Source organism: Aethina tumida, chromosome 1, assembly GCF_024364675.1.
Source record: "Aethina tumida isolate Nest 87 chromosome 1, icAetTumi1.1, whole genome shotgun sequence".
Classification (NCBI taxonomy): Eukaryota; Metazoa; Arthropoda; class Insecta; order Coleoptera; family Nitidulidae; genus Aethina; species Aethina tumida.
The window spans coordinates 70,794,733-70,820,389 of record NC_065435.1 but is presented as its reverse complement, the minus strand read 5'-3'; the positions used below and the strand labels follow the sequence as shown (position 1 = coordinate 70,820,389).

General features: G+C 29.5%; 5 protein-coding genes across 11 annotated transcripts in view; 2 read left to right on the top strand and 3 right to left on the bottom strand.

Moving 5' to 3' along the window:
• LOC109596727 (protein winged eye) overlaps nt 1–3,573 on the bottom strand; it is a 50,398-nt gene extending 46,825 nt beyond the window's left edge. For 3 of the 4 annotated variants that reach the window (XM_049963307.1, XM_049963313.1, XM_049963318.1), the window contains exon 1: nt 3,212–3,573. The gene's annotated coding sequence lies outside the window, so the exon portion shown is untranslated. The other variant, XM_049963311.1, reaches the window with a different exon arrangement.
• On the bottom strand, nt 204–1,202 carry LOC109596725 (uncharacterized). Its single transcript, XM_020012301.2, has 2 exons — nt 952–1,202; nt 204–889 (listed from the first exon to the last, which is right to left on the bottom strand). Exon 2 carries the CDS (start codon nt 803–805, stop codon nt 317–319), a length of 489 nt encoding a protein of 162 aa, XP_019867860.1. The 5' UTR covers nt 806–889; nt 952–1,202; the 3' UTR covers nt 204–316.
• A 14,495-nt stretch (nt 3,574–18,068) lies between the features above and the next one.
• Nucleotides 18,069–19,624, top strand: LOC109596723 (hydroxyacylglutathione hydrolase, mitochondrial). 4 transcript variants are annotated; one of them, XM_020012298.2, is made up of 7 exons: nt 18,093–18,223; nt 18,319–18,368; nt 18,445–18,560; nt 18,611–18,732; nt 18,785–19,008; nt 19,066–19,298; nt 19,351–19,624. In XM_020012298.2, exons 3-7 carry the CDS (start codon nt 18,513–18,515, stop codon nt 19,495–19,497), a joined length of 774 nt encoding a protein of 257 aa, XP_019867857.1. In that variant the 5' UTR covers nt 18,093–18,223; nt 18,319–18,368; nt 18,445–18,512; the 3' UTR covers nt 19,498–19,624. The 4 variants fall into 4 exon arrangements, with proteins under 4 accessions (XP_019867858.1, XP_019867857.1, XP_049817584.1 ...); XM_020012299.2 differs by lacking the exon at nt 18,319–18,368 and having other exon boundaries at nt 18,069–18,223; XM_049961627.1 differs by having other exon boundaries at nt 18,319–18,560.
• On the bottom strand, nt 19,618–20,732 carry LOC109596722 (high mobility group protein B3). Its single transcript, XM_020012294.2, has 4 exons — nt 20,361–20,732; nt 20,116–20,309; nt 19,815–20,068; nt 19,618–19,759 (listed from the first exon to the last, which is right to left on the bottom strand). Exons 1-4 carry the CDS (start codon nt 20,492–20,494, stop codon nt 19,685–19,687), a joined length of 657 nt encoding a protein of 218 aa, XP_019867853.1. The 5' UTR covers nt 20,495–20,732; the 3' UTR covers nt 19,618–19,684.
• A 116-nt stretch (nt 20,733–20,848) lies between these two features.
• Nucleotides 20,849–22,346, top strand: LOC109596695 (chromatin accessibility complex 16kD protein). Its single transcript, XM_049961629.1, has 2 exons — nt 20,849–21,167; nt 21,764–22,346. The coding sequence occupies exon 2, from the start codon at nt 21,780–21,782 to the stop codon at nt 22,158–22,160; it is 381 nt and encodes a 126-aa protein (XP_049817586.1). The 5' UTR covers nt 20,849–21,167; nt 21,764–21,779; the 3' UTR covers nt 22,161–22,346.
• Nucleotides 22,347–25,657: the final 3,311 nt, after the last annotated feature.

Here is a 25,657-nt window from a genome sequence, read left to right as displayed (position 1 = left end):
ACAGAGGGACATCATGAATACCATTTTTCAAAAATAATACATTTTAGAATTCTACAAATAATGTAAACTAATGTAATTAAATAAATATGGAATCTTCATTATTCTTTAAATTTGATAGTTTATGTTAAAAATTCCCAATTCCAAATGAAAAAACAAAAATGTTTGTATTTTCTTCTACCCATGGAAGAAGTAAAACACATGGAGCCAGTTACATGTATATTTGAACCGTATAAAATGTCACAGTAATAATAATTGAAGAAGGCCCCCCATTAAGCAAAATCGGCTGGAACACACCGAAAGCACATTCAGTCATTGTTCAGCCGTACCAAGAAACGATTTGATCCCAGATGAACAGCTTGAAAATCATCAAAGTATTGAAGGTCAGCATGATCAACATCACTTTAAAATAATAGGACAGATTCACGTTGACAACGACATTCTGACGGACGGTCCTGAGCAGATCCTCCAACCTTCCGTAATCGCCTTGCGAAAGGAGCCAGGCAACGAGTCTCATGTCCTGGTCGTCCATGTTCTGCGTATCGAGTGGATGCTGCATCACAAACTGCTTCAGACTGTCGCTGATTTGCGAAAGGGCCCACTGCAAATCGTTGTGGGCCTGTACAATGAGCAACTGTTCGTTTACTTGTTCGTATTGTTCGTTTTCAGTATCGTCGAACTCTACGTCGGGATGCAGCACTTCCAGAGCCTCTTCCAGTTCGGCTTCTAGTTCGTCGTCAAAATCACCTTCGACGTTGTATTTAGGAAAGTTCTGAAACCTGAGACGCTTAATTTCGACCATTGTCATCGAATTGCCTAGACCAAGTTACCAACTGGCATCGTTTTTGATTCTGGCCCAAACGAAGGTGTACCGACGAAGAGAATAGGCGCCCTTCAATATCACGATTTTATTAAGCGTCAGCAAAACTTGCGCTGCGTGCGTACAATACAAACCTACGTATGAGCACTTTCAAATGCGTTATTCTGATTTGAATTTCGATATTCGTTCATAATAAGTCGTGCATGATTCGAAAATTACTGAGAATTTTGACAAACTGTCAACCCAAACAAAAACGCAACAATGGTCGCGCGACAAGGAACACTTGTGAGTTTTCACGTTTCACGAAAGATTACGGCACATCGGCTCAGCGGGAGAGTTTTCCAGGCACAATATAAATAAACAGCAATGCCTGCACAATGCGAGCTATAAATAAAATTTTCACTTTCGTTTCGCGGTTTTATTTCCACCGTCACTGATCGAACGAAATGGAAAAGTAAACTTTCCGACATCCACCCCCGTTCGGTCACCGCCAGCATGTCGTTTTATTTTTTTTTATTACTAATTATGGGGCACAAGTGCGGGACTTTTACTTGGGGTGGCTGCAATATGGGCAGGGCAAACAAAAATCACCCCGTATCCATTAATTATCTCGTTACAACTTCAAGTGGGTTAGGTCACACAAAACAAAACAAAAATAAAAAAGATTTTGCCGAATTATTGAAGGAAATGGGGGCAAAATGAATTATTAAAGGAGATTTATGCAGTTTGTTTCGCGTTGGATTTACAATGTGCAAGAATTATTCATGTAACGAAATTGTGCAAAGTCTAAAAAGCAGACTTAAATGTCACGAGATGAAAACTTAAATAATTTATTACGTGGAGTTTGTGCATTTGCGACACAGAAAGTTTTATTTAAAGATTTCCGTAGGCAATAATCAAGATTATTTTCAAACATTATTTTCTGCGTTTTGAAATCGTTTTTATTTTTGCAAATTTGTCGTTTAATTTCGCTTTATTTTTACCCTTTTTTAAACTGTGTCAGTTTTTTATTATTATCATTATTTTTATTTTTAATTTATTCAACGTCGATGCAAAAAATTGAGTGCTCACCCAATTTAACTCGTTAAAAAAATAAAACAATTTTACCAAATTGAAAATTAGTTGTGTGTTTTTATTGCAAAGCTTTCATTATTGTAAAACAACAGTTCAATAATTTTATGAAGTAATTTATGAGCGCAAGTTTTATTTTGTTTTTATTACCTTAAAATAATAAATTTTATGGAATTAGTTATAAATGTTTTATAATTGCCTTGATAAAATTATTTACATAACTGTATAAAACACAATACAAATAAATTTCAAACTAATTATACATTTTTAAATTTATAAAATTACAACTTTATTTACAACTGAATTAAAATTTATTGATAAAAAAATACTAAAGTTTTCCTATTATTTATTTGTTGTTATTTTGATATTTGTGCATACATTTAGAGATTTTCAATTGCAAAATTAGGGCAAAAAGTTATGTATGTAATAAAGAGAATTAAATCATTTTAGTAAAACAAAATAGAACATAAATATCATTTTTTATATCTTTATCTGTATAATAATTGCCAGTTAAGGTTTATTATCAATTTAACAAATTTTATGCCTACTTATATTTTTTTAATGTATTTTTTAAATATCGATTATTTTAATATTAAAATGACTAAAGTTAGTAATAAAATAAAATACACATAAATTACAGACAACTTGTCTAAATTTACATATAATATAAATTATTGTCAGATTTATTTGATTTTTGGAATTTCTTATTATAGAATTAATATTTATGGAGAACAAACATATTTTTGACAATAATTTGACAATTTCCAACGCAATTTTACATCCACAAAACATACTTTATCCGCAAAAACCGTAATTATCTAATGTACTACATAAAATAAAAATAAACATTATGTTTATAATTGTAATTTGTGTGTAAATTATATATAATTCAGTTTTATTTTCACGAACTTCCTTTTGTGTTTATTCTTTGTAAATACACTCCAGGCCAAATAAAACCAATGCAATTTTTACCGTCGGAACAAATTTCGCTTGTGTACAGTGTTATTTGAGCTTAATTAATTTTAAGTTTACGTTGTTAAAGTTCGTTCATTTGCGTTATCGACACACAAAACAATATGCGTTAGATAAACATAATTAAAACCTATCCGGAAATGCAACTTTGTTGGCCGGCTTTTTTTGTCCGTCCGCTATACGTAAAACATAAACTGTAATTTTCACGGTGAATTTAATTATTTACCCAACTAGTCGTATCGAAAACACAGCATCCCCCTCTGAAAAACCCGTGTGAAACCAGCAACCCGGTGCCCGGTGTATTGCGTCGCAGATAAAAGCTTCTAGAAAGTTGCAGGGTCAGGAACTTACTTTTGGGGTAGGCCCGACTAGATCGATAACTCCCAAAAACCCGAACGTAAACACATAACTACGCACAAAACGTAACAAAACAAATCAGATCACAACGGAAAACGGAACCACTGTACGTCGATTATTACCGGGCATATCACATAATCGAAACCAAATAAATTTCCGGCACGAACTTGCACTGGCACCAAAAAAAATTAAAAAAAAGTGACTCGCCACCACCGCACCGGAATTTTCGTCGTAAAATTCGACAGTTCAGTTACGCGGGATGCGGGCGTACGAATGGGTTCCTGTGTATTTTTTTTTTCCAGTTAACTCTGATGGTTTTGCGGCACTGCGATTTTTGTTTGTAAAAGCTTTTTTGGTAAAAGCTCCGTACGACGTTACGAACTTACATGTTCAACGGTGACTGAACGTGGGGGCCTTTGGAATCCCATGCAGCGACGTCGGATGCGATCGAGTCGGGGCCGAGTGCGCGGCTGACGTGACCGAAAAACCACGGGGGAAACGATTCTGGGGCCGCCGCGGACTGTTGGAGCGGAGGGTTTTCGGCCTACACGCTCCGTGTCGATGAAAAAACTATGATGCTTTTTTATTAATGCAGTTTGTTATGACTGGTACGTTTCCTTGTCGAATTTCGTGGATACTTGCGCTTCTACGTTTTCTATGTGTGATGATATGAATTTTAAACTTGAAACCGAATTGGTACAAACATGTATCTAACGAAAAATTTCTGGTTCTGTCACGCAATTGTACAGTGTACAAAATTGTGTCAAAAACTTTCTGATACTCATTCCTTGCTTGAATCGATGAAATTTTAAATTTGAGGTTTCATTGCTACCAAATCAATTGTCATAAAATATTACGTAGCTGCTCTTATTTCTGTCATCTGACTAATATGATATATAAAAAGTTGCCTTCAACATATATTAAACTTATTTTTTTTTCTTGTGAACATTTCTAAAATCTGTAACTAAATTAATGACCAAAACTAACTAAGTAATTTCCCTTTCCCTGATATCTGCGTAAAAGTCCAATTATTATTTTAAAAATCTGTTGAACTCATATCATGCTTATATATTTATTTTCTTGAAACAATCTAATATCAAATTTGAAGCTTCTTTGTGACTAAATCAATTACCAAAACATTCATTGCTTATAAACATGTTCTTGAAACGATGAAATCTCAAATTTGAAATATAATTGTGACTAAATAAATTACCAAAATCTTCTATATTTTCCCTTATTTTCGTCAACTGCTCAGTATTTAAAAAATTCTCTTCAGTATATATTATGATTATATTCTTGAAATGATGAAATTGCAAATTTGTAGCTTTATTGTAACTAAATGACCGAAACAGTTTTTGTATCATTCACTTGATAGTCTAAAAATACTTAATATTTGTTAATCTCACCAATCACTCAGAAACATGAATAAATAATATCTCAAATTAGAGGCTTTATTGTTAAATGAATTGGCAAGTACCAATACGTTTTATAACATCTCTGTTTTCCTGTCACCCATTTAATAATTTAAAATATTTCTTTATCTGATTCTGTTCTTATAAACACTATGTTGAGACGATAAAATCTCAAATTTTATTGTTATTAAATCAATTAATAAAACGTTTAATTAATATTGTCTCTCTTATCGTCTTTAAGAATTCGTTTTCTTGAAGTGACAAAACCTTAAATTAAAAAAAATCAGTTACCAAAACATTTTATAATATGTCTATATTTTCTTCTCATACAGTTTACAGTCTAAAAATTGTTTTAAAGTTCTGTTGAACTTTATTTACCCTCGCTAATTTCTTGAAACGGCAAAATAGCGTATTCGAAGTTTCATTGTTACTAAATTAGTTACCAAAACATTTTATAATTTGTCTTTTCTCTGACATATTCTCAAAATCACCTACAGTTTCTATTATATTTATTTTTTGCTTATTAAAAAATCATTGAAACGATAAAATATGAAACTTTACTGTGACAAAATCAATTGCTTAAGCATCTTATCTTCCACTTATGGTCTAAGTTAAAATGTTATAGTGAGAAGCGAGGCTCCTGAACATTTTTTTAAAATTTTTTAAAATTAATTTATTAAAAACTTTACTATAATAAAAATCAATCAGTCAACCTGTACAAGAAACTCTTTTACCAAATTCATGAGGACATACATGATATTTGTTTATTTGTTTAATAAAAATATCTTTATTTATCTTTAATATTTTTTTATTCAGTACTCGAAGTTTTCACAATAATTTTAGTTAGTCAATCCGCCGTCATCGGTGTTTATTTACTATACCAACAAAAATTGTTGTTGTTCCAAAAAGTGCGAAATTATGAAAAAAGCTGTGCAAAGCAATGAAAAAGAGATAATTAAAATAATATTGAGGTTTCATTAACAAGTTTCAAATTTCGCTGTGAATGTCATTTTGAGTTAAGTTGATATCAGAGTCATAAAATATTTAGATATGTATACTATATGTATTTTTTAATTTAAATTTTTTTATTTAATTGTACTATATTTATATTTCAGCGTTAATAAATATTAATTAATTAATTACAATTTTATTATTTATCGAAGTCTTTACATTTAAAACTTAACGAGGTTCAAGGACACATTTGCTTTCAATTGCATTTCCTACACATATAAATAAATTTGTATGTATAAAATTATCCTATTTTGCAGCACTATTTATTGTTGATACGAATAAAATACAGGTTAAGTACTTTCCTTGATGACTTGAAACTGCGGTTATTTGTAGAATATAACTTAATATTGCTATCAATCAATCTTTGGCAAATTATTTTTTTTTATTTTTACTATAATAAGTCTGGTAAATATATTTCAACTGTTAATCTTCACATAATTTCACGTAACAATATTAGTTAGAGGGGCAATGAGCACTGATGGCGTCAAAGGATACTCTGAGATCCCAGTCCAGCCATGCACTGTATTAAAATTTTTTGAAATTCCTTGTTGCTTTCGAACTGCGGTTGTTGTGTAGAATATAACTGATATTGCCAGCACCATCTCTTTTATATTTTTACAATTATAAAAAGAGGGACAATGAGCACTGGTGACGTCAAAAGATACTCTGAAAACCGTGTTCGACCATGCACTGTATAAAAATTTATTGAAATAGAACAAACAACTATGTGACAAATATAACAGTTGTTACATTTAAAATTAAACAAGGTTCAAGAAGAAGTATATTTTATATTTCCTTTGCAACTGTATTTCATATACATATAAATAAATTTATATGTATAATATTATACGTTTAGTGCTTTCCTCGGTGCCTTGGAACTGCGGTTGTCTGTAGAATATAATTTTATATATCTGGCAAATTATCTAATTGACTTAATACCATCTCTTTTTATTTTTACAATGATAAGAAACCTGATAATCAACTGTTAAATGTTCTCTTAACCGCACGGAACAATACTAGTAAGAGGCGCAATGAGCACCCGTGACGTCAAAGATACTCTGAGAACCGTGTCATGCATTGTATAAAAATTTACTAGAATAGAACAAACAACTATGTGACAACTATATTTAATATTTCATATCTTCATTACTAAATTATTTTATAACACCTCTCTCCAAAATATTTAAATATAATTCTTTCATGTTTCAAACATGGCAAATAACGCGTTGAGAGTTTAATTTTTGTATAATGAAAAATGTAACTTTAAAGGAAGTTTATCAAAGCACAAAGATTAAATCTCTTCGAATTCTGCAATCAACTTGTTCAACGATTCAATTTCACACCGGCATAATCTTCCATAAGTTTAATAACTACATTTTCCTAACCTTTACAAAGTAACTTTATCGCACCAATAATTGTAAATTTTATGGAGTTACTTAAGAACGTGATTCATTTACAAAACAACCGACTCAATATGTCATGGTTTCTTCTTTCACCCAACGTTCAATAGAGTGATTCACTATTCCATCTATTTTTAGAGCATCACACTCGCTTAGATGAACAATGCACTTCGATATTACATAATTAAAATACAAAAATATATTCTAATTATGTATTTTAATTATGCTATATTTCACCTAAAAGTTAAATTGTCCTCGTTCCTTACAGTCTGTTGTTTATGTTAATTTTATTGTAAAATAAAACGGACTCTGGTATAATTTTGAAACGTTAAATTACTATAAATTGGTATAACTCAAAAGCAAATGTTCTTATCAACGGGGATCAGGTTTTTATGTAAACTAGTTATCTAATTAATGCAAATTTATTGAAACTAAATCTCGGAGTCTCCAAATGCGATACAGTTAGACAACAAATTTTCTCATTCATTATTTTTTACATTTCCTTTAATTGTTTAAAGCTTCAAAAAGATTATATTTACAGTTTCACTGCGGTTTTCCCTTTGTCTGTTTTTTCAACACAATTACATTTTCATCACATCTCCTCAGTAATGTTTTTAGTTTCATCAAATCTCTTTTGAGATCGGACGTTTTTATTCTCATCAAATATCTTACGACGTAGGAAACGACACATTATTGGATTATTGGTTCGATTTCACGGTGAAGTGGATGCGCGGAGTCCAAGTATCAATTACGGATTATCAACCCCCCGTCATGGCAACTGCATTATCAAATAAAGCAGGAAATTGCAATTGCCCTAAGAATTTTATCTCGACATTTCGCCGCGGCTTATCCATATTCATTCTATCGTTTCGGGGAATTAAAAACTTTATATCCAGGCTTGGTCACGAACTGTGTGATTAGAGCAAGTTTTTCTTTATATTATTGCTTATAATGTTGTGTTTAGCTGAGCCACAAGTTGGTTTGTATTAATTTATATTTAAATTTGTTGAATATAAACATGCGAGCTGGACTTTCCGTCGGTTTGCATGTTTTGTATTCAAGAGCAAATAAATTAAATGCAACGTTTATTGTGGAAAAAATGTGTAGGTGGGACGTTTATAATGTTATTTTACATAAAAACCGAGTTTAGGCCATTTTATGCTCCATGTTTAACTGTAAATGTAAAAAAATTTAATCAGAAAAGAATTGGGAAAGTTTCAATTTTGTTGTCCAAGAAAGCAATTAAGGTGACTTGGTTCAGTATAAAGTAAATAAAAGTTTTCCGCCAAATCCAATAACTCTTAACATTAAGCAACGATTAGTAAATCCCGTAAATTTATTAGCAATCCTAAAAACCAATTGTATTCCAAATCATTCGATACGTCGTAAAAAACAGAGGATAAGGAATAAGGACACATACAATAAATATCCTAACGTAAAGCCTTGGAACTGTTTTAAATCCTCTCGCCTGTTCAACTTACCCTTTAGCGTTTTTTTTGTGACGAGTAATTCAAAATAATGTATTACGACAAAAACGCGTCCCATCCCGTCTGATTTTTCCCACGTGACGACCGTTTCGGATCTAGAAAGTGCCAGAACGAGGGAACGAAGGGAGACGGACTGAGGGAGATGCATAAAGTGCAAGTAGGACAGGAATAAACCGAATTTCAGTAGGATATAAAACAGGTTTCCGGACTGTGTTGCCGAAGCTCTTGAAAATTTTCTTTTTTGGAAAAATACGATGAGGTGAATTGAAATGATACGCAAACAATGCTGATGGTATATATAAAATAGGTAATAATAATAATAAAAGTATGCAATATTCTATCTATAATTGTTTAAATTATATGTACATGTTAGTAATTACTTAGGGAGAGCTAAAAAGATAAGACAATAACTATGTTTAAAAACACGGAAAATTGTACAATTTAAAACAAAAAAATCTATCAGTTCTGTGATGAATCACTTCACAAAAATAGATGATAAGTATTATTTATGAATTTCTTTGTACGTTTTAAAAACTTTTTAAAAACAATGAACAAACTTATGCATATAATAATATCAAGAGTTTGATAAATTGTTTAATTTTGACTTTTAATAACTATTTCTGACAGTAAAAATTAATTAAATAACTAACGTTGGTAGTGGGGGTGCAGAAGATTCTAAATTGATGAATTTGTAAACAATGATACCTTATAGTGCCAATTTTTAATGAACTATTGACAATAGGAATATTGGAACATTTATTAATTTTAAAAATAATAGGCAAAACTATTTGCAAAACAAACATTTCTATAAAGTTATAGTTTTAGTTGCTCATTTAATGAGTATGCATACTGAACCTAAATAAAAAATACATACAATATAAAGAGCAGTACCGTAATATTTCTAGAAATTATAAGACTTTTCAAAATAAGAGTATCTCCGAAACGAAATAAAGAATTTTATAAAACATTTCTAATTTCAGTTCAATTTTAATGTTTGTTTATATTTTAGGGTTTAAAAAGTCTATATAGAGAGTTGCAACATATGTAACATTTCTATAAATTACATAATTTGATGTTTTTTATACATGAAGATTTAAAAAAATTTAAAGATATTTCTAGAAATTAAACCCATGTTCATAAATCACTTGTAAATTGCCAGGTTATGTTACCTATTTTAATGTTAATGTGTTTTTTAACAAATATTTAGTATTCTAGAGAGCATTTACAAAAAAAGAGTCTAAATCAGAGAGTTATCAAATAATCAAATTTAAAGAATTAAAAAAACTTTTTAAAATATGAGTGTATAAACTTCTATTAAAAAAAGATTATATACAGATTTATAATAACATCAAAGTCACAGTTTTTTTTCAATTTAAAAATAATGAACAAATGAAGAAATATTTTATAAATTGTAATCTCAATTCTCATTAATTTTTTGTATATGAAAAATTAAAGAACCTTAAATAAAAATATATACATAATATAGAGAGTTGAAACATAGGTAACATTTCTAGAAATTAGAAGAGTTCAAAATAAGATCGTTTATTAGTCGTTTATAAACTCATTTTATCCATTTTTATTATTTTTTATTTTGTAAGAATATTTTTAAGAAAATTTTTAATGAGCATTTTTGGTGAATATCACACTGTTTCTAAATTTATAATTACATAAAAGTCACATATTTAAATTTAAAAATAATAAACAAATAAAGAAATGAAGTGTAAAAGTGAAGAGTAACAGTATAAATAAAAACATAAGTTTTATAAATCATTCATAAAATGGCTACTCATTTTAATGATTTTTTATATGAGCATTTAAATGAACATTACTAAAAATATATTTTGATGTTTGATAACTCTCCAAATGATTATTTTTTATTAATAAGAAAATTTCTAGAAAGGACTTTTTAAATTTAAAAGGTATGAATCAACTGTTTATAAAACAAAATTTATAATTTCAGTAACAAATTTAATGTTTTTTTTAGTTTTAAGAGAAATTTAAATAAAATATATATTCTATATTTTAGAAAGTTATAAAAGGAAGATCTCTCTAAAAAATAGAAAACGTTTCATATAAAAGTTTTCTATTTTTGTTATTATAAGAGACAAGATTTAAAGCATTTTAAGAGAATGTTGAAAGACATTTATAATTTACAAACTTATAAAAAAGTTTTATAATAATTAGATAAAAACTTAAGTTTTCAAAAGAATTTAATTGTTGAAAGGACAGAATGGAAATATTTTTTCTAATATACATTTTATTTAACATTAATAAACACAAATTAAAAATTAAATAAAATGTGATTATAAAATGTAGAACATGTCCGTTAATTAAAAAAATTGTGTTCGTTTAAATTTTCAAAAAAAAACAATGCTACAATGCTTGCAATTACTGTTTATGAACATTTAAATAAAAAAAAAATGCAATTTGCAATTCGAGGAATTACGCAACAACAAAACAAAACAGAACGTGCCCGCGTAAAACAATGTTGCAAAGATAAAACAATCCGGGAATTGTACGACAACATTGTGTCGTTTCGAGTCACGGTCGGTTCATGTTTTCCGCTGGCGGAGAGCCTCGCGTTCCGTGCGAGCGGCACCGGCAACCGCGCGACCGCCGCACACCGAGCCGGCAACAAAGGACGGAAGAGATCGCCCCGGGGCGCACTAGTGACGGAGTCGGGCCGCAGCGATAAAAAAGCCCTCCCCCTCCCGAAAAGGAATTAACTGGCATCGTGTGTATTGCGGTAGGTGTTATATAATCCGAACAGGTTATTGCCAGACGTATTTCTGTTTTTTTTTTTGTTTCTCTTTTTCGGGCGAGATCCGCGGCGCGAAAGATGCGTCGGCGGCTTCGCGGAAGACCGACAATTTTGTTTGGATTGCGGCGGACTCGAGGCGGGATTACGTAATACGTAAAAATACACAGACACGACCTTCTACAATCGGGTCGGATGGCACGTCCAGAAAACCGGCCGCTTTTAATTGTTGCCGCTCCGATTTCACGTCGCAAGACCACAAAAAATAAACCACTTTAATGTGATATAAACAAATCATATTTATTATAATTATTATTAGTCACTGAAAACGTATATGCTCTGGCGGAAAAACTGTTCGAAGTTGTTGAAACCTGTTGAAAACTTGAATTCTTGAATTTTTCGCTGTTGATTGGAATTGAAACACATTTATGAATGCAATATAAATCTACAATGTTTAAATCCATTTTGTAAATGAAACAATAAAATTGAAACTGGAAAAAATAAATTTGAATTTTTCACTTAATACAAAACATGTGAGTTATTAATATCTAATACCTTTCCAAAAAGAGCTTAAGACCATTAAAAATGGAAAGTGCTTTGTAAGACAAGTTAGAACTTGTTCTACTCTATGTTTATGAAATAAATAAAAAATAGGATATTAACTTTTTATTTATTTTTGGTCGTTTCCATAATCAGTTACTCATAATAACCATTTCTGATTCGGAAATATAATTTCCCTTAGAAAGAACAGTGTTCATGTTCTTTCTATGGGTTGTCTCAAAAATATAAAATTTCATATATTTAACTATTTGTGAGACGAAATTAAAGAATATTTTTCGCATTCTAATAAAACTTGATTGATAATAAATCAAAAGTAGTCGAATCTACAGACAATTTTAAAAGAAGTATTTTAAACTTGTTATAACCTTATTAAATATTGACATTATTAAAAAATGCAACTTAAAAAATCCTGTAAAAAAAAATATATATAAATAAAATATACGAATACTTTCATTTTTGAAAGAAGTATTCGTCTCTTATTTTAAATTTTTAAATTTGAATTACGATTTTTCAAAATTTCTTACATTATTGTATTATATTAGGATGTACTTTATCACGTCAATTTTGTTTTTATTTACTTGATAAAGTACATTTATTTTTATTTATTTACGTGATAAAGTACATTATCACGTAAATAAATAAAAAATATGATATTAACCTTTGATTATTGCAATATAACTGAAGAACTGAAACTGAAGACAGTTTTAAAGGAAATAAGTATTTTAAATTTGTATGCAAAACTACAAAAACAATTAGAAATTGTTTTTGAAGAGAAGTTATAAATTATTAAAATTTATTGTTGTACTCTATGTAAACAAAATAAATAAAAAAAATTTGTATATATTTTTGAGTATTTCCATGGCCAGTTACTCGTCAAAAATATTTTTGAAAGGAAAAAACAGTCTTCAAGCTCTAAAGATTTTTAATTTTAAATTTTTCAAGTTAAATTACAATTTTCAAAATCTCACTTTATTGTATTATATTTTGATAGGGTGTACTTTAGATTTAATAACTCAAGATCATGAAAAAAAGTCTTTTAAGACAAGTTGGAACAAAATATATTTAATATATATATATATATATATATATATATATATATATATATATATATATATATATATATTTAATTGAAGAATATTTTTAGGATATAAATAGACATTTGTTAATGATGGTCTATAAAGCTTGAGACTAGTCGCAACTAAAGTCGATTTTAAAGGAAACAAGTATTTTAATATTGTATCCATTATATATGTGGAGTTAAAGATGGACTAATGAAAAAGAAATGCAACTAAAAAATTCTGTATTAAAGTTATATTATAATTAATAATTACACAAAAAATATGACATTAACTATTTATTATTGCAACAAGTTGAGTTGAGTTTCCATAACTAGTTTCATTCATCAAAACTGATTCGGAAATATAATTTACTATAGAAAAAACAGTGTTCAAGTTGTTGTCCAAAATATATACAATGTAATATATTTAATGTAAAGGTTGAGGCTTTCGTGACCATTGTTTTCATATCTATAGTTGTTCGGGTTTATTGGTCGACGTTTGTAGGAATTATTTCCTAACGTTACGCTAACACGAGTGGCTATCATCTTCAGAGGTCTCAATATATTTAACTGAATAAATATTAATAAATCACTTATCAATAAACCTTTATTGAAATGGTCTATACACATAGTAACAACTAATTTTAAAATATTTTAGTATTTTAAAATTGTTATATACATACTCTACGTGGATCCTTATAAAAAATATACTTTCAAAATTAATTAAAAAGATACAGATAAAGAACCATATATTAAAGTTATAATTTATAATTATACTTTCATTTTTAAATTTTAAATTTTTTTAATATAAAATTACAATTTTCCAAAATTTCTCACTTTATTGTATTATATTAAAATGTGTTTTAGATATAATATATCAAATTTGTACATTATTAATATTTAATACCTTTGCAAATGATTAAAAACCATTAATAATAACTTGAAAGCTCTTTTAAGACAAGTTAGAAGTTACTGAGGAAATTTCTTGTTGTCCTGTACATATATGAAATAAATTAAAGATAGACTTTTAACTTTTTATTATTACAATACTTTTGAGTATTAGCATGACCAGTAGTTACTCATCAAAATTATTTCTGATTCGGAAACATAATTTACCATCGGATGAATAGCTATTGTCTAAAAATATAAAATTTTATGTACTTTATGAGTAACTATTGTACTTGTGAGAGGAAAACTAAAAATATTTTTAGGAACAAAAGAGAATTTTAAAAGAAAAAAGTATGTTAAACTTGTTTATCCATACTATATATTGACCTTTGTTAAAAATGTACTATCAAAACCAACTAAAAAACACCCTAAATGAAAATTATAATTAAAAATTATACTTTTTAATTGGAAAGCGTCTTTGAAGACAAAATAGTAGAAATTTTTGAACAAAGAACATATTAACTTTTCATTTATTATTGCAGCATACTTGGAGTGTTCCAATGAAAAGTTACGCAAAAATCTATTTCTGAAACGGAAACGTAACTTACTATAGACAGAACAATGTTCACGTTCTTGTTTAAAAACATATAATTTAGCATATTCAACTTATTGTAAAGCGATAACGAAAAATATTATATTAGGATGCTAATAGACCTTTGTTGATGATTGTCTATAAAGATCGACGCAAATTACAAATAAAAATAAGTTTAATGAAATGCAGTACATTAAATTTGATATATCTAGCAAAGTTTATTTAAAAAAAAGAAAAAGAATTAAAGTTAAGATAAAGAATTGCATTATTAAAATTTCATACCTATCCAAAGAACTGAGAAAAATTTAAAATTACTGGAAAGATCTAGAAACATTTATGAGTAAATAAAAAAAGGATATTAACTTTTTATTAATGCAACACATTTTTGAGCGGATTCATGGAAAATTACACGAAATATGTATGCATGTGTGAAAACTTAATGTCGGGAAAAGCTTTGTTGAAATGAAACATAAAAGAATCAGTTAAAGAAAAATTGTAAATAAATAAAAATATAAATTAAAGGTGTTTTAACAAATAAAACTATAATTCATAAAATTTTATACCAAAAATTACAATTTTTAAAATGTTTCATTTAAGTGTTAAATGTTTAAATGTACTTTAATATTATTAATATCTATACCTACTCAAAAAAACTCAAAATTGTTAAAAAATTGTGTTCCCGTGAAAAATTACACTGAAAATCTATTTCTGAAACAAAAACATAACTTACTACAGACAAAATTTAGGGTGCTAGTAGATCTGTTGACGATGTCCAAATGCCGTAATCACAATTTTAAAGCAATAGTTATTTGAAATTGACATGCGCATACAATACATGAATCCTTGTTAAAAGTGGATTAATAAAACATACAGAAAAAATGTATTTCCGAGTTGATAATTGATTGTATTTACCTACAATATACTTTAGAATTTTATGTCAACCATTTACATTTTTATTATCTAATATCTGTAAATCAATATCATTAAAAATTAATGAAAAACGTTCTCTAAGTTAAAATTTACTGAAATTAACTGTTGTATTCTACATACATGAAATAAATTAAAGACTGGAATATTAACTTTTTATTATCGCAACGCAATTTTGGGTGTTCCCATGAAAAGTTACTCTGAAAATCTATTTCTGAAGCGGAAACATAACTTACTATCGGGAGAACAGACTTTTGTATTTATTATGTCTATCTAATTATGAATTATGGGCGATAAATGGTGGAAATCCCATAAAAAAATTGAATGCAAATTTCGTGAATAAATTTAGACTGTTCGTTCAAAAACCATAAACAATATAATTGTTATCATTATAAGCCGGTTTGTTTAAAATTTTTATTGAATTATAAGCAATAGTTAATTGATAACAATTTCCGAAATAAAGTCAAACATTAAATTTTAGTGGCATATTTTAGCCGCGTTTAATGTCCTTGCATACCTAACCAATTATCCACAACAATTAATAAATACACGAAATTCATTCGTGCATCCGACAATAAATATGAATTTTTCGATATGAGTTTCCTTTTAACACCTGAAAATTTTCCAGTAGATTTAATGTTTCGGCGTTAAAAAATATCTAGAATGTGCTTCACATTTATTAGTTTCAAGTCATAAAATGTACAGGCCATTTACCTCAAACTAGTTAGTGCGGGTTATAAAACCGTATTTATAGATTCCATAATGTTTCATAGGTTTTCTTTCATGTAATTAATTGGTTTTAGGCGTTTTAGTCTAAAAATTACTTTCCTAATTTGATTTTCTTCATATTAACTAGGATTTTAATGAGAATGTTGTTGCCTCAAAACAATTCTTTTATTAACATTAGTTCTCTTACCATTTCCAATAGCTATTTTTGTTATTACAATTGTTAAGACTAGGTTTAATTGTTTGTCTTTTAATTGTTACCATTTTAAGACAATCCCATTTTTCTGTAACTAGAATTACTTTTATATTTGTTAATTCTATTCTATAGATTGTTTTCCCACATTCACTCCCCACAATTCGTTCCTTCTTCATTCAACCAACTCAAACTTAATATTCTCCACCTCATCATAAAACCAGAAACGAATCTCCGGCCGTGAACTCGGACACAAAGAGCCGATTCACCGATTGACTGACAGCGGAACGTACCAAAAGATAAAAGTGCGGGCACGAAGAAAATCGGTCGATCAGCTGTGGTTCTCCGGCGCGATTCTATTTATAAAGGACCGTGTCGGTGTCTCGGACCCGCGTCTGTCGTCGCATGCATAAACACGACCGTATTTATGTTTTAATTGAGTCGGGTGATTGATTTCTAACGATGTTTACCGCTCGAGTCGTTAAGGGTTCGTTATGTTTTCGGGGTTCTCGACAATTTACAAAGTGCTTCTTTTTATAATAAACAGTATATAAAAAACACGGAAATGTTTCTTATTAATAATTTTACAACTGTTGTATGAATAAAGTACAATTCAATGTGTGGGGACAAAAATTACATTCACTATGTTTATTTGGGATTTGCTTAACAATTCAAACTGACTAACAGATAGCAGCACCTCTCGGGTCACCAATTCGGCTCTCGCGCCATCTCTTTGAGAAGAGCTATTACACAATATTGATTTTCGTAATTTACCAAATTTTATTCATAATAAACCCGTGAGAATGTTAATTTGGCGTGTTTTAGTTAAATTTGTACTAAAATATATTCGCTAATATTTTCTTAAACGGTTATTTTTCGAATTAAAGACAACTTTTCAGCACCATCTGTTACCGATTCTGAAGAGTTGAACATGATGGCCCTCCTTTAAATTATCCATAAGTAGGTGTGGTTACTTTCAGTGAAACCCACTGGGGTGTGTAACATAATAACTCCACCCGTTTTGGTACGCGCCAAAGAAGTGATTTATATTTTATCATTTTAATGATCTTTAAAATCATTTTGATAAATTAACGAGTGAGGCGAGTGAGCCGTGCGGTTGTAAATAAACCGTTTGAAGGTCGGTCGCGTTTAAAAGTCGCACATAATGGAAAGTCTAATGAGGCGGCCGCCTTTTTCTACGCAGTTTGCCGGTGTGGAAAAAACAGCGATTGTTTTTCGGTTTGGTGGGGAAGCATTGTGAAAATGTTAAATTCTACACGGAAATGTTGTTTGTGCATGTCACGGTGTTGTGCGCTTAGAAATGTGAATGGATCACGCTAAAATTTTTGTATAATTTTAAAGGAAATTAAATGGGGAATAGAGACAGAAACGGAATTATTTTCATTAGTTTTATTACAGATTCTTCGGTAACAGGGAGAAATTTATTTACAAACTTTAAATAGCGCAAAATTTATAAATAATATTTTCTTTCAAAATTTCTTCCAAACAAGTTGCAAAATAAATAAATAATAATTCTTAAAACATTAATTTATAATTGTGGTTTATAAAATTCGACATAAAAAATTAAATTTTCATTATGTGCAAGAACACATGAATCATAAAATTTTAAAATGATACCGAATTTAAAAAATATGTATATTGTACTTACAAGATATTTAAAGTTACAGAATATCGTTTCAATGTTTCACCATCTGTAACCTTATTCATTAACTTTTAGATTCATATTCTAAATAGAATTATTTTATTACAGGTATCTCTAATTATATTACTAAGCTTCACAAGTGAATTGAAAGATGGCGTAATAAATTTTTAATTCTTCCAAACGCATATTTTCTTGAATTTTATCCAATAAAACAATTCTAATCTGTTACATAATGCATTAAATTACACGAAGAGCAATAACAATAAATATATGTGCGCATGTCAATTTAAAAAAGATTCTTATCAGATCAATCTCTTTTGACTGACTCAAGGTAAGTGGGTCAAAACTGTTTATTTATCGCAAATTTTTGTAAAATCATGCTGAATTGCTAGCAGATATTATTAATATGATACGTTTTGCATCTAGATATTTTCCCACTAGCTTATTTCAAGGCTTAACTGCAACATACTGTAGAGGTAATTCAATAAATTTTTCCCACTTAGGTTATGTTCTACGTATTTATTTACAATATTTTGACAAATATTATTGCAGTCAACGCTTTATGGAGCAACGGATTTAGGGGCAATCACAGTCTGTCGACGGTCGTGCAATTCGAAAACATGAAGGTCCAAGTTTTACCCGCTTTAACTGACAACTACATGTACCTTGTAAGATCACTTCAAAATAGAAAAACACATCATTATAACATAATTTACAGATCATTGACGAGAACACGAAGCAAGCCGCAATTGTAGACCCGGTGGCGCCTGATACTGTTTTAAAAGCTGTTAAAGATGCTGGAGTGAATCTTACCAAAGTCTTAACCACCCATCATCACTGGTATGTTTGTCATTTTCCAAAATTGTTGTGTGATTATAAAAGGTATTTTTAGGGATCATGCTGGTGGTAATGAGGAATTGGTTAAGAAATCTGACAAGGCACTGCAAGTGTTTGGTGGTGATGATAGAATTGGTGCACTGACCAATAAAGTCAAGCATGGTGATAAATTTACAATTGGTGATATTAATGTGGAGTGTTTGTACACCCCCTGCCATACAACTGGGCACATTTGTTATTATGTTACTCATTCAAATGAAACACCAGCTGTATTCACTGGTAAAATTTCTTTAGTAGTTTTGGAGTGTTTGTTTAGTTGAAAGGAACGTTTTATAGGTGATACATTGTTCATTGGTGGGTGCGGCAGATTTTTCGAGGGAACGGCTGAACAAATGTACTCGGCGTTGATAGAAAAACTGGGAAATTTGCCCGGAAACACGCACGTTTTCTGCGGACACGAGTACACGTTGCAAAATTTAAAATACGGCCAACACGTCGAAGGCAACAACGAGAATATCATCAAGAAAATTGAGTGGGCGAAACAGAAACGTGCCGAGGGCGTCCCGACTGTAAGTGCCAGTTAATTTTATATCCCACCGTTTTAACATTTGGGTATTTTAGGTTCCGTCGACCATTGACGAAGAGAAACAGATAAATCCGTTTATGAGAGTTAGCGTGACGAGCGTTCAGAAGCACGCGAACTGCGGGGATCCGATTTCAACGATGCAAGCCATTCGCAAAGAAAAGGACAATTTTAAGTCCAATTGAATTCCTATTTTATAACAGATCTTTTTTTTACTATATGTTATTAATTCAAAGTGTCTATTTTTTAATTTGATAATTTACAAGGTCTCGGTGATATTTTAACTGTTAAATAAAACCATCATAAAATTAACGTATTTTTTTTTACTTTAATCCTTAAAACCTAGTATTAAAATTCATAATTACATCACAATTATTTCATTTGTTTGTACTCGGACATTTCAACGGCGTATTTCTCCTTAGATCTCTCATACATGTCCACATAAATCTAAAAAAAAGCTTACAATGTATACATTAGTATTATTATAAAATAATTTAAATACCTTTTTATCAGGTAAAGATAAAGACTTCCATTTAATTGCTAATTGTCTGGTTAATTCTTGTTTGGTGGGTAGAGCTTCACCAGGCTTTAATTCTGCAGTAAGCTGTTCTTGCAAAGTTTGCCTTTGGTCCTGGCAAAACTGGAAAAATGGATTCGACGGTCGCTTGGGTGCGTTAGGATCTTTTTCCTGTTTTGTCTTCGTTCGTTTAACTGTTTTCTTTGTGGATTTTGGATGTGGCTTTTCCGGTTTCTCATCTGAAAACATTTTATACCACATATGAATATATAAAATAGTATTTTACCTTCATCAGGTTTTTCTTCCTTAATTTTCTCTTTAAGCATCATTTGTGCTACTGTTTTAGAGTCCTCATCATCCTTAACAATGTCTAATCGTGGTATAACTGACCAATCTTCACTGTAGTTTTTCATTAGTCTTTGTTTAAAAAATGATACTTCTTTCAGTCTCCTTTTTGTGATTTTGTTGACCTCCTGGATGCTACAATATTATAGTTAATAATGAATTATAGAGCATTAGATGGAATACCACCGAAAAACTAGTATTTCATTGGATCTTTGCAAATTCGCACACTCCTCAAGTAATAGTTTGTATTTTTTATAGTATATATCATTTTCTTGATTATCCACGTAAACCCCATCATTTTCCGATTCATCTGACATCATTTTGTTGTTAAATAACTATTTCAACTTGCAAATCAACACATGTAAACAAATACTTGACGTTTATTGAGAAATTGTTGACGACCACTGATTTTATTTAGTCAATCAATCGTTTTTGGTTTGTTAAAAATATTCGTAATCTAACAATTAATGAATATTATAAACAATAAAATGAACAAATAGTGAAGGTCGTTTAAAATTTCACAAAAAAATCCATATTAAAAACTAGGTCAATCGGAGGTGCAGGCAGGCAACCTAATCGACGCGAATGGCGCCAACCGCTGCTGAAAAAATACCTAAATAATTAATGTTGCGACAAATGGGCGGATTTTGGCAATGTTTGGTACCGCAGTAGACGCAAGCGTACAAGGGAATATCGTTCCAGGTCTCGACGAGCGGAGTCCAGTTTGTTTTTGGTTTCAGTTTCACTGCTTAATATACGTAATCTATATAAAACGCGGGGCACAAATCAATCATAAGTTGTCGCATATCGATTTGCCAAACGGTACATCGTAAAAACAGCACTGAGGCTTCAAATTTTGTTTACGTCGCGTTTTTTTCATTCAGCATCGCAGCCCCGCACATTCAGTACAAGGGAGAGATTGATCGTTTTTTTGTGACGTTCTCGCACAATGGTTACCGTTTTTTAGCATCGGTTTTGGTGTGTTTTTTATTGGTAAGTGTTAGCTTGTGATTTTTGAGTTTGAGTAGTTGTTATAGGGTGTGCGAACAAGATCCGGGGGTTGTTTCTGGAAACTTCTCGTTGTTGCGGCGAATCGAGATTTGGGAATGGTCGAATTCGATTTAATTCACAATTTTATTTGCGATCAAACGATTGTACGGTTTCTGTTTGATTTAAATTTGGAATCTTCTTGTGACTGTTGTGAAATTTCTTATTCCATTAAAATGTTTATCTCGTTTGGGGACAGACGTTATCAGTATTTGTAGTTTTTCATTGTGTTTAATAACGTTAAAAGTGAAATGTTGTTCCGATTCCGCCTTAAATAGAAAGTTTTCAACGGAATTTTTAGGGTTGCGAAATATTTCTTTCTGACTTAAAGGTTTTAATATTAACAAATAATAATGTTTATCGTACATATATATTTTAATTATTAAAAGTAGATAATTAAATACAAATTATAACTTAGTATAGTAGTACACCAGCATTTAATTCCGAGTGATTCTGAGGGCCTGTGTCAAGACTCGCCGCGTCTTTTGCATGCCGACCTTTTTAATTTATGTTCTCTAAGTTTTTTTTGTTGTGCCCCGCAGCTTGAAGAACTAAAAAATGGCCAAAGCTCTATTGCCGGTATCGCGCGTGAACACGATAATGAAAAGTTGTTCGGACGTCGAGTCGGTGTCGAAAGAGTCGTCTTACTTACTGTCCAAAGCAGCGGAGCACTTCATTAAAGTTCTGGCGGAAAAGGGCTACGAGAAGGCAAATGCGGGCAAAAAACTCGATTACAAGCACGTGGCCGAGGTCGTGCACGACGAAGACCGCTACGACTTTCTGAGGGACATAATGCCGAAAAAGATCACGGTGGCGGAATTCAAGAGGATAATGGCGCGAAAGTCGGGCGACGACCAGGAGAACGGCGACCTGTCCTCCAGCTCGGAGGACGAGGAAACGTCGAGTAGTGAAGAAGAAACGGATGACGACAGTGCTTAACATTTTGTTTTTTTTTGTAATTTTACGTTGTTGACATTCCCATTGTATTTGAACGTCTAATTTATACGATTGATACTAGTACAAGTATTATTTTTGTATTTTTTTGTAATTGTTTTTGTATTTTGTAATTGTAATTGGAGAGATCCAGACGGTGATAAATAAATAGATCTGTTGTTATAAAGCTGATACAGTTTCATTATTACAAACCTTTGTTGTCTGCTACATTGGATTGTAAACAGGAAAGTAATATAAAAAGTTCAAATAACATTGCCCAAAGAAGTTTAAAATTGAAGGTACAAAGTTTGACTAAAACAAATAAAAGTGGATTAAGTAAAACCGTAAGGACAACGAAGCCACTAACTAACGCAGGAATAATCTAAGAGGTATAAGAGGAAAACATCTCATATCACTAAATATTCTAAAATAAAGAGATTTATAAAAATAAAATCAGCAAGAAATATATTAAACTAAAAGATAATAGGGAGAAAACACGTTAAATTTAAACGGTCTACAAAAAAAATCGAATCAATACAAATACAGTTAAATTGCCAGGCCTCGTACGAAGCGATTTCGAAGGCAGACGAATTTCCACATTAAAAATGAATAATGAAGTGCTTTACATTTAAACTTACCATTAATATTTATATCCGCCACTCAAGTGCGGTATTGATTTCTGTAATCCCAGTCAAGGCCAGACAATCTCGCCGACATAGGCCTATATGGATTACTGTTCGAAATGTTAATCGCACTCTGAAATCTGACATTTTATTTTTCTATTCACGCTCTGAAAAGCCTATGAACACGCGCACCGCTAGCAGATGTGAATTTCGAACTAAATATAAAAAGTATTACTGTGTTTTATAATTTTTTGTTTAAATGTGTATACAAGAATAAAAATAAATCTTATTACAAATGCTTAAATTAATTTGCTTTCCACATTTTGTAGTTCATATTAATTTTATTACTATAAAATTTAATTGGAACCGGATTTTCGCCAATTTAAACAACAAATGTGGTTCATTGTCATCGAACAATAATTAGTTGCAACATTGTTGTTGTAGCACATTGTATGGGACTTTGACGAAAGCTAATTATCACACGTGTTTTTTATTATTGAATTGTATTGTTGATAAGAGACTTTTGGTAAGTACACCGGTTTTTTCCACGAGTATTTACAATCAATTAACAAAAAAAAAAAAATAAGAAAATATTAAAATAAATTTATTGTGAATTACCCATGTTAAATAATGCATTAAGTTCTTGTGAATATGGAATAAATTAAATTATATAATATGATAAATACTGATAGGCGGGAAATGTAAACCGCGACATATTAAACAATGTTTCCAACAGCCGACCGCAAATTAAAATAATGGTTTTAAAGTGTAAGAAAATCCTTTTTTTGAAACGTTGATACTTCGCCATTGGAATCGTCATTATCGTGCCGGAGTTCAACGGGACAATGTACCCGAAACAGATAAAGAAAATCGTTACGGTTATTGAAATTAAATGACGATAAACGTGGAGGAAAAAATAAAATTGATATTTGTGTTCCTTATCGGTTCCTTAAACCGGTTTCGAATTCGAAATTTGAAACCGCCGACTTTTTATATTACTGGATTTGCGCTGACTAATATTGGTGGGTGTTTATGGGTTTTCGGATGACAAGGTCTCGTTTTCGGTCACGAGCACTCGCAACAAGATCAATGTCTTATTGCGACACTTATGATTAGGTAAAAGTTCAAAATTACGAGTACATTATCGAAATTACAATTATTCATTTTTTAACATTTTTTGATAATATATAAAAGTAGAGGAAAGACGAAAAAAGCATATACGTTATATAATTATTTCATTAAAACAATAATTTAAATATGTGTTTATATAAAAATAGAAGAAAAAAAATATTGCGGAGGTTTATAAATAAGTAAAATAATGTTTAAATTGAAAACGATGTTTATTTGATAACTTTGTTCCCTATTGTATAATTTAAGATACATAATATTATATGGATTAAATATTTTCGTTATATTACATATTGACTTATGTTTAATAATAACATAGACATTCTATATTTAATTAACGCGGTTTAGGAAAGTTTAAATTAATTATCTTATTGACTTTGCTTTGTGGGGATAAGCAAACATCATCAATTGTAATAACAAACGTGTTATGATTAATATTTTCAGATAAATAAAATAGTTTTTAGAATTTATTACTGTGAGAACCTTTAATTACAAAATTAATGCACAAAGTTTGTCTACAAAATTTTACTATAAAAAACAAGGTGCGATGAATAATATTTTATCAAAAGTTTAAACAAATATTTGTTATAAACAGTTGATATGAATGAATAATATAATTCAAAAGTTTTGCTACGTTAACACAATTTAACATTACTAATTTGTGTTTATTTTAAAGTAAAAATGAATATAAATATTTTTGAAAAAAACTTGATAAAAACTTTTAAAATAACTTTTTTTACATCATGTAAAACAATTCTGATCATTTTATTTTGTTTTACCAAATTTCGACTGAAATATCTAAATTATTTCTATTTATTTGAATTTGAATATGAGAAATTATAAAGTAAAAATATTTTTATCATAATATACATAAAATTTGCAGTAAAAAATATTAAATAAATAAATTTTAAAAATTTGGCGTCTTCTGAAGAAACATTAATTATAAAAATTAATTAAAAATGGACTTATAATTTAATTTTTTTATTTAAAATTCCAGAATTCTTGTAATTTTATTTTCTTTTCTTAACAAATTTTTACTCAGGCTAAAATCTGGGAGTATTTTTAGAGTAGGCATTAATTGCAAAAAAATTAAAAAATATATTTTGAATGAAATAAATGATAAATAAGATATTTTTAAAATAATAATATTATTCATAATTCTAATGTTAATCAAAGCTAAAATCTGTATGCGATATATTACAATAATTTATTTACAAATACATTTTGTAATTAAATAAAACTGTTAAGTGTACATCATGAAAAATAAATTTAAAATTTTTTAAATACTGATTAATGAAACACAAGTTTTAAAGTAAGTTAAAAATCTCGACAATTCATTTAACTTATTTAGTTTTTATTTAAAATTAAAAATTTATGATAATTTTATCATGTATTTTCAACAAATTTCAACCGATATTGGTAATGAAGTCTAAAATTTCTATGTCATTATTACAAAACTTTATTTGTAAATATACATTTTGTGATTAAATAAAATAATAATGTAAAAAATTTTTTATATTAAAATATTTAAATTTAAAAATTTTTGACGTCTAAAGAAATATTGATGAATAAAATGTAATTATAAAAATATAAAGTCTTTTAACTTGTTTAGTTTTTATTTCAAATTTAAAAAATCTGATACTTTTAATTAGTTTTTTCAACAACTTTTTGCATGCTACTACAAAATTTCATCAACAAATAAAATTGCTTAATAATTATTTTTCTAGATACTTTCACAATTAAAGAACTAAA

Coding starts and splice junctions, on each gene's coding strand:
- LOC109596722 (XM_020012294.2), bottom strand. CDS start 20,494: ATGATGTCAGATGAATCGGAAAATGATGGGGTTTACGTGGATAATCAA. Junction 20,069..20,115: donor GGAAGAAAAACCTGATGAAG/GTAAAATACTAT, acceptor AAATGTTTTCAG/ATGAGAAACCGGAAAAGCCA. Junction 19,760..19,814: donor TATCTTTACCTGATAAAAAG/GTATTTAAATTA, acceptor GCTTTTTTTTAG/ATTTATGTGGACATGTATGA.
- LOC109596723 (XM_020012297.2), top strand. CDS start 18,299: ATGATACGTTTTGCATCTAGATATTTTCCCACTAGCTTATTTCAAGGC. Junction 18,561..18,610: donor CTGACAACTACATGTACCTT/GTAAGATCACTT, acceptor CATAATTTACAG/ATCATTGACGAGAACACGAA. Junction 19,009..19,065: donor AACACCAGCTGTATTCACTG/GTAAAATTTCTT, acceptor AACGTTTTATAG/GTGATACATTGTTCATTGGT.
- LOC109596695 (XM_049961629.1), top strand. CDS start 21,780: ATGGCCAAAGCTCTATTGCCGGTATCGCGCGTGAACACGATAATGAAA.
- LOC109596725 (XM_020012301.2), bottom strand. CDS start 805: ATGACAATGGTCGAAATTAAGCGTCTCAGGTTTCAGAACTTTCCTAAA.